The 16,587-nt window shown below is 36.2% G+C and overlaps 1 protein-coding gene across 2 annotated transcripts in view; it reads right to left on the reverse strand.

Moving 5' to 3' along the window:
* PPA2 (inorganic pyrophosphatase 2) overlaps positions 1-16,587 on the reverse strand; it is a 93,282-nt gene that overhangs the window by 63,891 nt on the left and 12,804 nt on the right. Inside the window, exons 2-5 of one of the 2 annotated variants that reach the window (XM_045067056.1) lie at positions 11,011-11,075; positions 9,094-9,138; positions 3,674-3,727; positions 1,891-2,010 (exon numbers count right to left, since the gene is read on the reverse strand). In XM_045067056.1, coding sequence (XP_044922991.1) covers positions 1,891-2,010; positions 3,674-3,727; positions 9,094-9,138; positions 11,011-11,075 — 284 coding nt within the window. The remainder of the gene's footprint in view (positions 1-1,890; positions 2,011-3,673; positions 3,728-9,093; positions 9,139-11,010; positions 11,076-16,587) is intronic. The other variant, XM_045067058.1, reaches the window with a different exon arrangement.

Below are 16,587 nucleotides of genomic sequence, written 5' to 3' on the forward strand. Positions count from 1 at the left end.
GGAACAGGCCCCACATCAGGCTGCCTGCTCAGCAGGTTGTCTGTTTCTCCCTCTCCACACCCCCTCCGCTTGTATGCTCTCTCACCCTCTCAAATAAATAAAATCTTAAAAAGAAAAAAAAAAAGAATTTTGTATTTTATTCTTGAGGCAATAGGAAACCACTAAAAAGGTTCTCATATGAGCAAAACATTAGGAGATTTAAGCCTTTAAAATGCTATTTTGGATGCTAGACAGTATTAAATGTCAGTAGGCAACAGTTCAGGATGCATTAAGAGACTGCTAGAGTCTACAGTAAAAATACTATACCTAACAGACTACTGTAATAGTAGGTAGGGGCATCTTGAAAATTCAAACACATCTAGACGAGTACAAAAACTCGTCAGGACTTTAGTTAGAAAAACTACAAAAGTTGAGAACTAGTAGATGAATTAGAAAAACTTATTATGCTCCATGGTAACCAGTGGTTTAGTTGTTGATCACCCCCTATGAATTTCTTTAGAGGGAAGACTATATAATAAAAATACCAGTACCTATAATAATGTGATCACTATACTCTTGGCACTCTTCTAAGATCACCGTGTAATAATTGATTTAACTTCAATAAGACCATATGCACTAGGTACTTTATCATCTCTATTTAACAGATGAAGAAAGTGAGGCACAGAAGGACAAACTAACTTACCCAAGGTCACATTACTAGTAAGTGCCATCTCTCCAAAACCCACATTCTTAGTCACGTATGTGCTGTCTTGTGTATCAGTTTTCTTTGTATACCCACCATCTATACACTGACTAGCACAAAAATTATTAATAAATGTTTCATGAAATAAACAAATATATGAACTTCAGTTTGTCCCCTGCCTTCTCTACTTTATATGTCTCTGTTTTTGTCTTTCTCCAATCCAACTGCTTCGTTGGCCTTCTCCTCATCCATATATCCGCTCCTACAAAGAGTATCCCCCGAGCTTAAAAAAAATTTTTTTTTTACCCTTTTACTGACAGGTCAAACAGAATGTCTACTTAGGCACGTGGGGAGTCAGAACACCTGCCTTCACTTTTTCAACAGACATTCTCATTCTTAGTACATCATTTTAGAAGTGCTTGTTTTAAGCAAGAATGTATCCATGTGGGTGGCCTAAAAGCATCAAAGGCAGCTGACCCCTTAGAAAACAATTTTCTCTCTTCTTTTCCTGTAAATATTCTCAATGGGCAGCTGGTTTTTTGAGTAGGATAAAGCCAGACTCCTTTTTCTCAGTTACTTCCCCAAAAGCATTTTGGAATTTCATGCAAAATGTTAAAATTAATAAATAAAATAAAATATAAAACTTAAATATCCAGATAGATAGTCTAATATAGATGGCTTTTATAATCATAAAAAGAGATGCTTCTCTATGTCTCCTAAACCCAGACTTATGATTCTGCATACTCCGAGTTTTACTCACTAAATAATTTGATCAGTAGGAGACACCATTTGAGCAGAAGGAGATACCATTTCCCAAGGGTGAGGAAACATGGGAAGAAAACAAAAAGGGATAAGATAGGATGCTATCATATATGACTGTATATAAAAGCATCAAAGAAACGACTGAAGGTAAAGTGGGTAAAACATTTTTTACTGACTCTTAACTGCCAAGTCCAGAGCAAGAAATGTGTTCAAATGCCAAATGTAAGTGTTCTATATGCCTAACTCTAAGAACTTAAGTAAAGACATATATATAGTTTGAAAAAAAATTATTGATACACTAAAACTCCACATTAAAAAATTTTAAATTTACAAATCTCTCAAACTGACATGCCCTCAGAACCAATTTAAATTCAAGTAGTTCACAGGATTTACAGGGCAATTTTTTCAGAAGACAGAGAAGTTTTACCACTATAAAAAAATGTTACCTGTGGGAGGGCACCATAATTCCAGATATAACCCTTGTGAGGAAAGATATTTGCCACATAGCGTAGCTTGCCATTCTTTATATCTTGTTTAATGGGATTCAATGGCTCCTCTGTGGCAATCTATGTAAATCATGGAAAAAAGGAGAGAGGAGGATGAGAAATGATTAATCCTATATTCAAATTGTGTATTTTAAATCTGTCTGCTATTATGAGGCTAAATATTTATATTCCAACTTACTGATCAAAGATACTTTAAAATAAATTAACTCTTATTTCTACTTTACAGTTTTAGGTAAGAAAGAATGTCTAAAAAGGAAACATCAGATTACATACTTAGTTACTTTATAATAACTTTAGTTATTATATATGCACTCATTTCGAACAAAAATAACAATTACTGAAAGTAATTGTTAATAAAGATTAACCTACTTGCTTTTTGATACTAATTTTGGGTGTCTTATCATCAATCTTATGAAAATAAGGTTAACGTAAAGATTTTCACCAAGTAATTTCATTTAACTTTCTATCAAATATACTCAAACTGAGTTGCCAAAAAAACAACAAAAAACCCCACTATCCTATAAAGAATAACTTGAAGCCATTTTTGAATGAATAAATACGGCTTAAATTAGGTAGGATCTCACAGATTCTTGATTCTATACCTAACTGAGATAGAAAGTAGCCAGAATGCTCAAATATTCTGAAGGAAAACCAAAAAGAGAATCCATTTTTAAAAATTTTTACTCTGACCTATTAAAATATTAACCAAAACAATGCTACTAGGACTTGGTGAAATTACTGGCAATTCACTAACTATAAATTCTGAAAAACATACACCTATATAACAATCCTTAATTAAAATACTTGAGGGGGCATCTGGAGGGCTCAGTCAGGTAATTGCCCAACTCTTGCTTTTGGCTCAGGTCATGATCTCAGTTTCTGGAGACTGAGCCCCTTATAGAGTCTGCTTGAGATTCTCTTCTCTCCCTCTGCCCCTCATCCCACTCACATGGGCTCTCTTGTATGCATATACACATGTACTTGCACATTTTCTCTCTCAAATAAATACCTAAATAAGATCTTTTAAAAAAATACTTGAAATAATACTTGCTATCACATCCAAAGCAATAGGACAAGACTTAATAAAGAAACTAAGTGCCATAAATTAAATTTCACTCAGAAGTTTAAGGAATCTTACCTAACTGAAGATGGAACAAGAAAATTCTGAAGGGCAAAAAGGAAGTTCTTGATAGGTTCATGTCTCAAAGAAAACATTTTAAAAAGGGGGGAAAAAAAGGTAACCAGGGAATAGCAGATATCCTGGATAGCACTTATAAATCAAGAGTTGGCCAGGAAAATGCTTTCATTTCTGATACAAAAATCTAAAGGACAGTTTATCTTTAGAAACTTGCCATCAGTCCCAAATAAATATGTCTCAATTTTATCTGTGAACAAAATACATCTCTGAATCTATTTAAATAAACCTTGAAAATGTTTGTTATTTTTCAAAGACAGAGGAGTCAAAGAAAATTAAATAAATATGTGTATAACAAACCAGAGAGACAAAAGTGGAAAACACACTCTTTAAAGTGTAAATTCAGCTTTGAATAATATTTTGCTATTTGAAAATTACATTTCAAGTTCACGAAAATGTTTTCTATTGTTTTTATCAAAAAGAAGTTTGTCAACCATCCCAAATTCAAAATACTGCCAGACAACGTGAAATAAAGTTTTTAAGTCTTAATTGTAATTTCTACTTGATATTAAAAGAACATAGCCATACCTCCATTTTAGCATTTGTCCACCGAGGTACTTCTACAACCATATTAAACAAATTCTGCAGGTTAAAAAAAAAAACAGATAATTTTTAAATTTTTACTTATCCTTTGTATCACTTGTCTCTTGTGCAAGAATACTGTAATTTTTTTCCCAACAAAAATGTGTGGAGACTACATCATACATCTGCATGCCTTAAATTTCTTCTGAAAAATTAAAGTTGTTGTCTAAAACACAGCAGGATTTAAGCCATCATGTCACATGACGCTGCAGCATTAAAGCTTGCTATATTTCACCTTCACAGTATAGTGACAGAACTAGAATGGAAACGTGTTTCAATTTTTATTTTCCAACTAAAACAGAAGTGAGAGACAGGGTCCATCATGTAAACTAAAGTCTCACTTTTCCAATCTGTAATATAAGTGTAATGATCTCTGTCCTATTCACCACACAAAGTTGTAACACAGATCAATTACATTATTTAAATGAAAATACACAAAAAAATTACAAAGTAAAATATTTTGAAAATCACAAAGCAATATTTAGGGGAGCCTGGGTGGCTCAGTTGTTAAGCATCTGCCTTCAGCTCAGGTCATGATCCCAGGGTGCTGGGATAGAGTCCTGCATCGGGCTCCCTGCTTAGCGAGAAGCCTGCTTCTCCCTTTCCCACTCCCCCTGCTTGTGTTCCCTCTTACGTGCTCGCGCTCTCTCTCTCTCTCTCTCACTCTCTCTCTCTCTCTCAAATAAATAAACAAATAAATAAATGAAATCTTAAAAAAAACAACTCCCAAACCAATGCAATATTTAAAGACAAGTTATTATGATCATCATGTAAAATTAAGGCTTTTGGCATAGGTATTAAGTTTAAAAAGTCAGACTGACACCTTTCTACACTTAGCTTGCTTATCTAGGATTTCTGATACCCTTAAGTTATAAAAGAACCAGCTTCTTTTTATCATTTTTGAACTTTACAGAGCATTTAAAACAAAAGAGACTCTAGGTCAATGGTGGGTAAAAATACCTGCCTACAGTACTTAGGTATACAAATCTGTAATTTTCCATAGTTTGGGCCTTACAAAAATAAAGTCTCAAGTTTAAAGTCAACTTGCATGCCATTTTGTTATCAGTAACTAACAACTTACCATGGGAAAGCCATGTTAAAACAGTGCTACAAGTATGGCCAAGAACCAGAGCTAATATGCAAGCTGATTGTTACTGGCTCATTTAGAAATGTTAATGGCAATTTTATGGAGTCATTTTTAAGTCTGTTAAACCTTGAATTACACTTTTCTAATAATTCATTTTTATTATTTTTTTTGAAGTGTCAGTTCACAACAGATCAGAAATAAACCAAAAACTAATTCCTTAGCACAGATCATTTGAGAAAGCAGTGATTAAATACACTTATTCTCAATTGTGCCACGCATCAAAATCACCAGGAGAGCTTTAATCAATTTTTAAAAAAAAAAGGTTTCCTAGAGCCCACCTCCACATATTTGAATTCAATAGCTTGGGGATGGAGGCAGGGCACTGCTTATTTTTAAAAGCTCTGCAAGCAAATTTTAATACTCATCCAGAGTTGCAAACCTCTGGCTTACAGCACTGCTAAACAATACGTGGGGGCTTAGTGAAACACGGATGCTATTAATTCAAAGAATGCCATTTGAGTCACAAAAGTAATGATGGTTGTTAAGCTTTTCTAGTTAAGACTAAAGTTTACCAATGACAGAAACGCAAAACCATAATGAGATAAAGAACAAAGCCAAGAATGAATTCACAACTGCTCCTTAGAAGTATGTCTCATACCTATCTTGCAACTTTATACACAGTCTTGCTGTTATGTTTCATTTTCTATGCTCTTTTATGAGGTACCCCAGCACCTGTTTAAATATGTCTCAAGTAGCTGTTAAAAAGAAAAACCCAAGTAAATGGCAGATGTTCACATAATTTATTCATCCCTGAAAGCCTGGCTATACAAGAACAAATGCATACAGATGAATCCTCAGAGGTTACAGGAAGACCCTGGCTAGTCACAACTGTTTTACACAATGACACCTACCAAAACCACTCACAGAAACTTGAAATAGGCCAAAAGAACAAAAGACAAGGTTTGAATTTTAAGTGTGCAAACCGTCTCTCCTTCATCACTTGTTACTGACTCTGAAGAGTGAATCCCCAGCCTGCTTTTCTTCCCTCCAGCTAAAATACATATTACTTATAATTTTTTAAAGCCAATGTTAGCCTGGTTATCCTAAGATTACTGTTAACTATAAACCAGTAATGGTCTGCTGAAATTTACCAGAAAATAGGAAAGATACGAGGGGACACATTTCATGTGAGAAAGCTGGATATGAGCAAGAACCATTTACCTCCTTCTTCAGGTGTTTTCTGTCTCTCTACTTTTCCTTTCTATTTTTATTGCAAAAACCAAAAAGAAAAACTCATAATACATGAAGAAAGTTAGTAAATTTTATATACTTTGGAAAAAAATGGGAGGATATCACCCTTAGTTCCTCTAACTCTTAAAAAGATCAAATAAACTTTGGATTTGATACTAAAAGCAAAGGCAACATGTAGCAAAAATAAACAAGACCATCAGACTAAAAACCTTCGGCTCAGCAAAGGAAACAATTAACAACATAAAAAAGGTAAACTATAAATGGTAAAAAATATTTTAAGTCACATATCAAATAAAGATTAGTATCCAAAACTCAAAGAACTCATGTGACTCAATAGAAAAAAAAAAATCTGATTAAGAAATGGGCAGGGGGGCACCTGGGTGGCTCAGTTGGTTAAGCGGCTAACTTGGTTTGACTTGGTTTCTGCTCAGGTCATGATTTCCGCTCAGGTCATGATCTCATGGGTCCTGAGATAGAGCCTAGTAGGCAGGCTCTGCACTCAGGAGGGAGTCTGCTTGGGACTCTCTTCTTCTGCCCCTCCCACCACGATTTTCCAAGAGACAGTCAAAAGGTACATGAAAAGGTACTCAACATCACAACTGTCAGAGAAATGCAAATCAAAACCACAATGAAGTATCACCTCACACCTGTTAGACTGGCTGTCATCATCAAAAGACAAGAAATAACAAGTGCTGGTAAGATTGTGAAAAAAGGAGAATGCTTGTGCATTGTTGGTGGGAATGCAAATTGCTACAGAAAACAGTGTGGCAGTTTTTAAAAAAAATAAAAACAGGGGCGCCTGGGTAGCTCAGCGGGTTAAGCCTCTGCCTTCGGCTCAGGTCATGATCTCAGGGTCCTGGGATCAAGCTCTGCATCTGGCTCTCTGCTCAGCAGGGAATCTGCTTCATCCTCTCTCTCTGCCTGCCTCTCTGCCTGCTTGTGATCTCCCTCTCTCTGTCAAATAAATAAATAAATAAAATCCTTAAAAAAATAAAAATAAAAAATAAAAACAAAGCTATCATATGATCCAGCAATCCCACTTCTGGGTATTTATTCAAAGAAATCTGAGTGGCGCCTGGGTGGCTCAGTAGGTTAAGCAGCTAGCTTCAGCTCAGGTCATGATCTTAGGGTCCTGGGATCAAGTCCTACATGAGGCTCCCTGCTCCCCGTCTTGCTTCTCATTCTCCTTCTCCCTCTGCCTATTGCTCCCCCTGCTTGTGCTCTCTGACAAATGAGTAAATAAAATCTTCTAAAAAAAGACAATGAAAACAGAATATTGAAGAGATATCTACATTTTGATGCTCACTGCAGCATTATTCACAATAGCTCAGATATACAAACAATCGAAATGTCTGTCAATGGATGAAAAGATAAAGAAGATGTGCTTAATATATACAATGGAATATTATTCAGCCATGAGAAAGAAGGAAATCTGCCATTTGTGACAACATGGGTGGACCATTAGGGCATTATTCTCACTGAAATAAGCCAGACAGAGAAAGACAACTACTGCATTGTACTACTTATATGTGGAATTCTAGGAAGGAAGGAAGGGGGTAGGAAAGAAGGACCAAACTCATAGAAACAGAACAGAAAAGTCATTGCCAAGGGCTTGGCAAAAATGGGAGAGAGTTATAAATAAACAAACACAGAAACTACAGACTCAAATTAGTCACTCTCTGACGTATGAATCATGTTCTAAGAATTAAATTTTAAGTTGGCTATATGGACTCAGAATACATTTTTCCCACTGGGGGAAAAAAAAAACCCACAACTATTTCCAGGTGAATACATCAAGTCCTCAGGAACCTATAAAGCCTCGAAGCCCTCAATATCTCTTCACTGCCATCTAGGGCAGAGGTTCTCAAACTTCAGTGTGTACAGAATGCCCTGAAACACCTGTTACATAGGTGGACTAAACAGTCCCCATCAAGCAGATTCTGATTTAGTAGATATGGAATAAACCCTAGAATCTGAAATTCTAACAAGTGTTCTTTGTTGTTCCAACATAGATGGTTTAAGGGCCATTTTAACAGACACCAATTTAAGAAAATACAATATGGATGGCTGGGACTAAACAGCATTCATGGCTATTTCTGGAAGTAGATTCAAAGGCTGGGGTCATAAATTTCAGCTGAAGTAGAGAAAAATGAAATAAGGTTTAAGGGAAAAGGAGGCTGAGGAAGGTGGCAGGACAAACTGTCTGACACAAGCAAGACAAAAGGCATCAACAGCATGAGACGGGATGACAGGCATCAATCAAATGTTCTGGTCCTAAATCAAGAACTATTAAAGGTTTGACAGTCACATATTTAAGATATACTCAGAAGACATTTATTAGCGCATAGTTGGTGTAACTTTTTTTCTCCGTTATCCAAAAGACTTGTTTCTGAATTCTAAAACAGCCTCTCAGACCACCTTTTTCCCTTAGAATAAAAAAAATGGTAAACGGACCAATTTTCATAAAGTACCTTTACTTCAGACTATCTTTTGTAATAAATAACTTTTATTTATCATGGGTTCATTTCCTGATTCTCTCTGGGTTTATTTCCTGATTCTCTCTGGTTCTTCAGTTACAAAATGAAATGGTAAGGAGGTTCCTAGAATAGTCAGATTCATAAGCAGAAAGTAGAATAGTAGTTACCAGGGGCTGGGTGGAGCAGAGAATGGAGAGTTAGTGTTTACTGGGTAGAGTTTCAGTCTGGGAAGACAAAGACATTCTGAAACAAAGAATGGTGGTGATGGCTGCACATGTGAAATGTGCTTAATTACACTGAACTGTACACTTTAAAAACTGTGCAATAAATGCTAAATTTTATTTTATGTGTATTTTAACACAAGAGAAAAAAGTGAAACACTAAGATCATCCCTAGCTGCCTTAACCAGGTACTAGAAGAAAAAAAAATCTGTATGCAAACCAAAATCTTGTAAGGGGGGAACTTTAGAAGGATTTTACAAACACAAACTATCATCAAGGTCCTTAACAGATAATAGAAGTGGCTCACAAAAAAAACCTTTAGAGATATACCTCATGTTCATCATTTCGTGCTCTCTTTGTAGGAATGCCATTTTCCTATAAAAGAAAAGATGGTATTTATAATTTTAATATTTCAGCAAAGAATACAGCTGCATTGCAAAGCACTGAAAGTCAGCCTACCACAGAAACACTCACCACAGAGGCTGTCCAGAATCATGATTCACGGAGAACCTACCAAATGCCCAGTTCCTTTTCTCTCAGCTTTGCATCCCCAGTGCAGAAGCATTAGTGTTTCATAAAATATTTTATCAGAAAACCTAAGTCTCTTTCAAGTATATTTCCTAGTTTTTATAAAATAAGCAAAGGCTGTGTTCAGTCTTTAAGGAAAGACTGTCAGTTTCCAGTGATTACACTTAAAACAGTCATTTCATTATTGAAATGAAACTCTAGGGAGCATGACTAACAAGCCATGAAAGTACTCAGCTGCACCTCCTGCCTGTAAATTCCACCAAGGTGTGATTACTATGCCTCCATCAAGCACTTCCAAATTAAAACAGAGTATGTGATGGGTTGGGAGGAAAAATTACGCCATTCACAAATGCTCACACTTCTATATAACTTTTACACACCAAAAAAAACAGTAATGAAGGAAACAAAACAGAAAAATGATTATTCCAAGTAGGTCCTAAAACATTATTTCTGTTCCTAAAATACCACATTCCAAAGCAGGAGGTACAAACATTAGAGCTGAGGATGGGGGAAACCCATCCACACAACCACCGTGGGTACCAATCTCCACATGCACAGAATTCACTGGGTTAGCCTGTTATATTTTGCCCTGCCCCATTCTCAACTCTGCCTAACCCCAATTTCATATTCCCCAAACCTCATCTTCTTAGGCAGAATACCATGCCCACTGGGTACTTCTAGTCCACTCTTTTTCTGGCTCCACTCCTACCTACTCCATGATTCCCCCAAATATTATTCTTTTGCTAAGTAAACAGATTTTGTTGTGATACATCCCCACATAAAGAATCACTGACCCTTTTTCTTTCATTACCCTATTCTAGTTTTATAGCACTTAACACGACTGACTGACTTGTTTTCTGGTTGTCTGTCTTCTCCAATCAAGTGCAAACTAGATCTCACATCTATCTTATTCACCACTACAGGTCTAGTGCCTAGAACACCGGCAAGCTCATAATGCTGCAATGACTATTTACTGAAAGAATAATTAATTAATAAATAAACAAATGAAATCATGCACTTTTGGCCAAAAGCAAGGAGGGTGTTGCTCCTCTGAATATCCCAAGATATTCAGGATGGACTGTTCACTGGCCAAAACAAAACACATGGACACACATACACACACAGTAAAACGGGAGTTCTTCCTCCCTGTCTGTGGCTTCATTCTCTCTCTAAATTGTATGATTTCCTGTACTATAGCCGAATACTACTTAGAAGCAAAGAGCTGAAAGGATTACACAAGAGCAATTAAGAATGCAACCTCTGGAGTTAGAGCACCTAAATTCATATCCCGCCTCCCACAACAGACAACAGATTTGCAACCAAGGGCAAAGCACTGAACCTCATTAACAAAGAACGGATAGTAACAGTAGACCTAGCAGTACTCAGATAATGCAAGTTAAGTTCTGAGCACAGTGCGCATAAGCACTACGAGCGGTCAATAAATCTTCACTATTATTCTCCCTCTTGCCATCCTATTGACAGTCCAGTCCTCTGAAGGCCTGGAGGAAGCACAAATCACACATCAGTGTTCCACAATCTTCCTCCTGGAAGGATCCTGTTCTCATACCATCTCTAATGCATGAAGGAGGCTTACAATCCCATTAGGGCAACTCTGCTGTCCTTCTTGACTTCCAATCTCATTCTTTCGAGATGCCTCCAAAAAGCATTTTGTGATATCAGAAATATATATTCCCCCCCAAAAGCAAGTTAAAACAATACCTCCGTTGAGTCCACCTTGAGAGGAATATCATGAAAGGGGGAAATGTAGTGACCAGCTACATTCTCTGCAAAGGGAAAAAACAGAAACAAAAATAAAAATACAGAATTAAAGCAACAGATTATCCTGTTCTTCAGAACAATTATATCCTTAATTACTTTTAAACTTTTTAAAAATGTGTTCAAAGATTTTTCAAATTAACTTTAACTCTGAATTTAAAGTTTATTTCAACTTTTAAAATTTATCCCAATATGATGACCAAAGAGAGTACATACCAAATAAACCATATCTTGGTTTGCCAAAATAATCTACAGTTGACCTTTGAACAGTGTAAGTTTGAATTGCACAGGTCCACTTATACCCAGATTTTTTTTTAGATACAATATAGTACTGTAAATGTATTTTCTCTCCCTTCCGATTTTCTTAATAACATTTTCTTTTCTCTAGCTTACTTCATAGTAAGAATACAGTACATAATACATAAACATATAAAAATGTGTGTTAATCAACTGTTTTCGCTATTGTAAGGCTCCTGTTTAACATAAGCTATTAGTAGTTAAGTTTTTAGGGAGTCAGAAGTTGTACACAGATCTTTGACTATGTGGTGGGCACGCAACGCGCCCCTAACCCTCTCTTGTTCAAGTCAACTGTACTTTTCTCTGTAGCTTAAAACATCCAAAGTAGAAAAATGTTTAAAACTGACTATCACCCAAATATGAAAAACCTCACTTCTGAAAAGAGATTCTCTAGTAAGTGACTGGATTAAAACTGATGTCAATTTCCCTAGGACAAACCTAACAAGAGAATTCCCAATGTCTGTCTACAATGCACATGAACAAAGATGTAAAGGTCCTACCCAATTAAAAGAAAAACAAATCATTGTGTCCCACTCAGTGTTAGGATGCTTATATCAAGGTAAGCTTAAAACAAAAATGAACTTTAGTCACAGAAACTATCTTATCTTCACTGCTTACTGAAATGCGTATTTTAAATACTTTTAAAAGTATATATTATTTAAATAAAATACAAGAACTTAATACACAGTTTTATTGGAACACACCTGTTTCCAAAAGCTGGGCTTAATAGTTTTTATTGTTTGCTTTTGTTTGTTCTGCTACACTCTCCACCGGGTCCCCAGCATCCAGGAAGTGCCTAGCACTTAGTTGGCATTCAATAAATACATCTCTAGTAATATTTCCCACTTTAGTAATAGGGTAACTCCTGAGGACCCATTCACAGGGTAGGATAAAGAAGCGTACAAAATGGCAAAGTATATACAATCTTGTTATTATCTACAAAGTTTTTTTCATTAGTTAAAAACAGTAAATGGATAAATATACTCTGTTACATCCATATAATGGTATTTTGCTCAAAGATGTATTAGTACCCGATAAAGAAGAATGAACTATTGATACACACAACAAAATGCATAAATCTTAAAATGTTATCATGCCAAGTGAAAAAAGTTAGACTCAAACAGTATCATTTGGACGACATTCTGGAAAGGGCAAAACTACAGGCATAAAGAGCAGATCAGTGATTGCCAGGAGTTGAGGGCAGAGGGTGAAGGTGACTCAAGAGAGACCACATGGAAACTGTTCAGGCACAATGGAGTGTTCTGTGTCTTGATCGTGATGGTGTTTAAACCAATCTATATTCTTATCAAAACTCTTAACTATTCCCCAAAAAAGACTCAATTTTACTATATATAATTTCAAAAATAAATAATAAAAAAATAGGTTAAGAAAAACAAGTATTAAAGTACAAATGTAAGCTCTTGTTCCAATGAACAGTCACCAATCTGTGATTCCTAGCTTTAAGCCACAAAGATAAGGTAGTTTTGAGAAAAATACAATCCTCTGGAAGATTATGTCAATCATTACATTTGGGACCCATCACTATGATGGGAATTAACAATAATCTCTTCAAGCAGCTGCATAAAGCAAGGAACTCTGTCATTAAAATTAAGAAAGTATAGGAAATTTGACAGACCAGTTGGGCTGCCTTTATAATTTAGAATAAATGATACCTCTAGCACATTGATTTGGTGTTAAATTTCTCTAAAGCTCCAATGCTCCTGAACTGAGGACAAGCCCCAACAAACTTACTATGATTTAGAATGAAAGCACACTACTCAAGCCTGAGGAGAAAATGGGACTGTGATCATTAAAAGCTAAAGATTTATGAAGTGTGCTGAGGCAAATCGGGATCTAAACATGATATTCAAAGACTATGATAATTCCAATACATGGGTTTAAGCTGTTGTCTAACTTGCATCTTGGAAAGTAAAGAGTATTAGTGGGTGAATGGTCTGACTTAGAAAACCAATACCTACTAGCAGCCATATGAACCATAAAATAGTATAGATTAAAATGTACTAATGAAGAAAAAAGAATAGAATTATATCTGCAACAACAAAAATAAAAGATGGCTTTAGATGTCAGATGATAATGCTATGATTGGGAAATACACCAAAAACTCAGCAGAGCAATGAATACAGAGACCAAGAACCTGACTTCTAGTTACTGCACTTGATAAACTCACTCAATTTCTCTGAAACTTAATTTTCTCAATTTTTTTCAATTGAGCAATATGTAATTTAGTTTGTAAAAGGTAATGCACTAGACACAGGAACACAAGTGCTAAAAAGTGAGCTAAGCCCACAGCCAAGACAGGGCTTGTACTTCCTCATCTCCATCAGCACCACCTAGTAAGTGCAAAGACAAAGGAGTCCTCTTAGCATTATCAGAAAGCTCATCACCGACCTAATGCAGAAAGGGAGGATGAGACCCCATCAAGTTTTCTGGGGTCAGTGCTATTAGTACACCAGCATGCTCCACAGAGTGTTAAGACTCTCGAAAGCTAGATGTAAAAACAGGTGTTATGTATCCTGATCCTCAGTAAAATGGAAAGGGTAATCCATACTTTACACAGGAGACATAGACGGAGACATGAGGTCCGTGCAGCAAGCGTTGGAGCAATATGTGCCACTCCATAAAGATGACAGAACTGAAGCACAGGATATAAATGGCCCCTTCTCAGAGCCTCAGAATCAATCAGTGATAATCCTGAGTTAGAACTTCAGTATTTGAAGCTCAGTCTGGTTGTTTCTTTAGATTTGAAACCAAGTTGTTGCTGCCAATTTGCTTTCTAAAGTACCTATTTGGGGGGCACCTGGTTGGCTCAGTGGATTAAGCCTCTGCCTTCAGCTCAGATCATGATCTCAGGGTCCTGAGATGGAGGCCTGAGTTAGGCTCTCTGCTCAGTGGGGAGCCTGCTTCCCCCTCTCTCTCTGCCTGCCTCTCTGCCTACTTCTGATCTCTCTGTCAAGTAAGTAAATAAAATCTTTTTTTAAAAAAAGTATCTATTTTGCTGTTTAAACAAAGCAATCTATGTACATGGTTGACAAAATGTAGCAGTCTTCACCTCTCTCCAATCCAGATCCACTGTCAGAGCAAAATTTTTCACCTCTTTAACTTACTTGAGGTCTAGTAATTATCTACATCTCTCCAAATAATATATTTGTATGGTTAGTTTTTGCCTTACCAATTTTAGAAATTATCTATTGATTCCAATATTAAGAGATAAGTTTAGTTCATTCCACTCCCAATCTGTTCCTCTTAAATTCTTTACTAACCAATCTTTTTTTTTTTTTTTTTTAAAGATTTTATTTAGGGGCGCCTGGGTGGCTCAGTGGGTTAAAGCCTCTGCCTTCGGCTCAGGTCATGGTCCCAGGGTCCTGGGATCAAGCAAATAAGTAAATAAAATTTTTTTTTAAGATTTTATTTATTTATTTGACAGACAGAGATCACAAGTAGGCAGAGAGGCAGGCACAGAGAGGAAGGGAAGCAGGCTTCCTACTGAGCAGAGAGCCCGACGCGGTGCTTGATCCCAGGACCCTGGGACCATGACCCAAGCCGAAGGCAGAGGCTTTAACCCACTGAGCCACCCAGGCGCCCCGTCTACTGACCAATCTTAACATTTACAGCTTTATTCCTTGTTCCACCAAACACACACAGTATATGACTGTACTACCTGGTTTTTTATTTCAGTACCTTTATCCTTCTCTTAATTTTTATCTTCTGCACTTTTATTTTTTCATTTCAAGGTTAATAAATGTTCTATATTCATACTGAATTTTCTATGCTTTTCCTATTAGTATATTTTCAAAACTTCTCTGAAGATAGGAAAAACTTGGAGTGTTTGTTAAACAGGTCTCTGATCTCCCATACCTAGGGAATCAGAATCTTAAGAGAAGTCTGGATAGACTTTTAGCAAATACCCACAAATACTTCTTACACTGAAGTAAGTTTGAGAAGCACTGTCTATGTATTGATTTTTGGCCAAGTATAATGTTATAATTAAATTTCCTCTCCTGTTCAGCTTGTTTTGACTTGTGCTTCTAATTATGTTTCTTCCATCGTCAGTCATAATCATATCTATAAATTATTCAAATGCCTCACAGATTCCACAAAGACTATGGATTCTCTATACACAAACAACTCTCTTTGAAAATCTCTATCCCCTTGCTGCAATAAAGACTGGATGACTTTCTGGCATCCTAAGACTCTGCTTCTTTGGTCTCCAGCTCAGATCTGTCTCCTGGATCCCAGGCATTCATCTCTTTTGATTTACTTACTTGTTTTGCAGGAGCATATCCCTAACTTGCATTCTGTAAGGAAGGATGCATATGAGGTAAATTTCCCAAGTCCTTAAATGTCTGAAATGTCCTTATTTGGTCTTCACCCTAGATTGATGCTTGCCTGGGTAAATTCTAGGAGGGAAGTTATCTTCTCTCAGAATCTTGAAGGTTGTAGGCATTCATTTGTGCTCATAAGTCAAATATTAGTTTGATTCTCACTCCTTCTAAGGTGAGCTATTCTCCCTTCCTCCCCGGCCCCATACCTGAAGACTTTCAAGAACCTCTTTATAAAAGCCTCAGTTTTCTGAGATTTTGCAATGTATCTGGGACTCTGAACATTAGGGTCCTTACATTCTTAGATTTCTTCTACCATCTCTTTGATAATTACCTCTCCATTCCTTCTGGCACTCTTATTAGTCAAATATTAGACTTCACAGATTAAGTCTTATGTCTCCTCTACCTCCTTTTTCTATCTCCTTGACATTTTGTTCTACTTTCTGTAGATTTCTTTAACTTATAACTTTTCTGGTAGATTTTTTTAGCTTATATTCTACCTTATATTCTAACTTTTCTCTATTAGTTTTCCGGGACTGCCATAACAGATGATCACAAACCTGGTGGCTTAAAACAACAGATCACCTTTCGTCCCACTACACCACCTATTGAGTTCTTTGTCTTTACAATATTTGAAAAGGTCTGTAATTATGTTTTCTTCATAGCGTCCTCTTCCTTTTTAATATATACAAGAGTTAAATCTCAGAGGACATTTATTGGACTTCTTAAAAATCAAATTCTCTTCTACTTTTTCTTTTCTATTTTATTTGTAAGATTTCCTTAAATTCATTCATTCAATATTTACTGAATACATAAGTCCTGGGTATACAAATTCCCTCTTCTTATGGAATTTCTATTCTGGGAGGACAGGTCAAGTATAGAA

Source organism: Mustela putorius, unplaced genomic scaffold (genome assembly GCF_011764305.1).
Source record: "Mustela putorius furo isolate JIRA1106 unplaced genomic scaffold, ASM1176430v1.1 tig00003871_pilon_pilon_pilon, whole genome shotgun sequence".
NCBI lineage: Eukaryota > Metazoa > Chordata > Mammalia > Carnivora > Mustelidae > Mustela > Mustela putorius.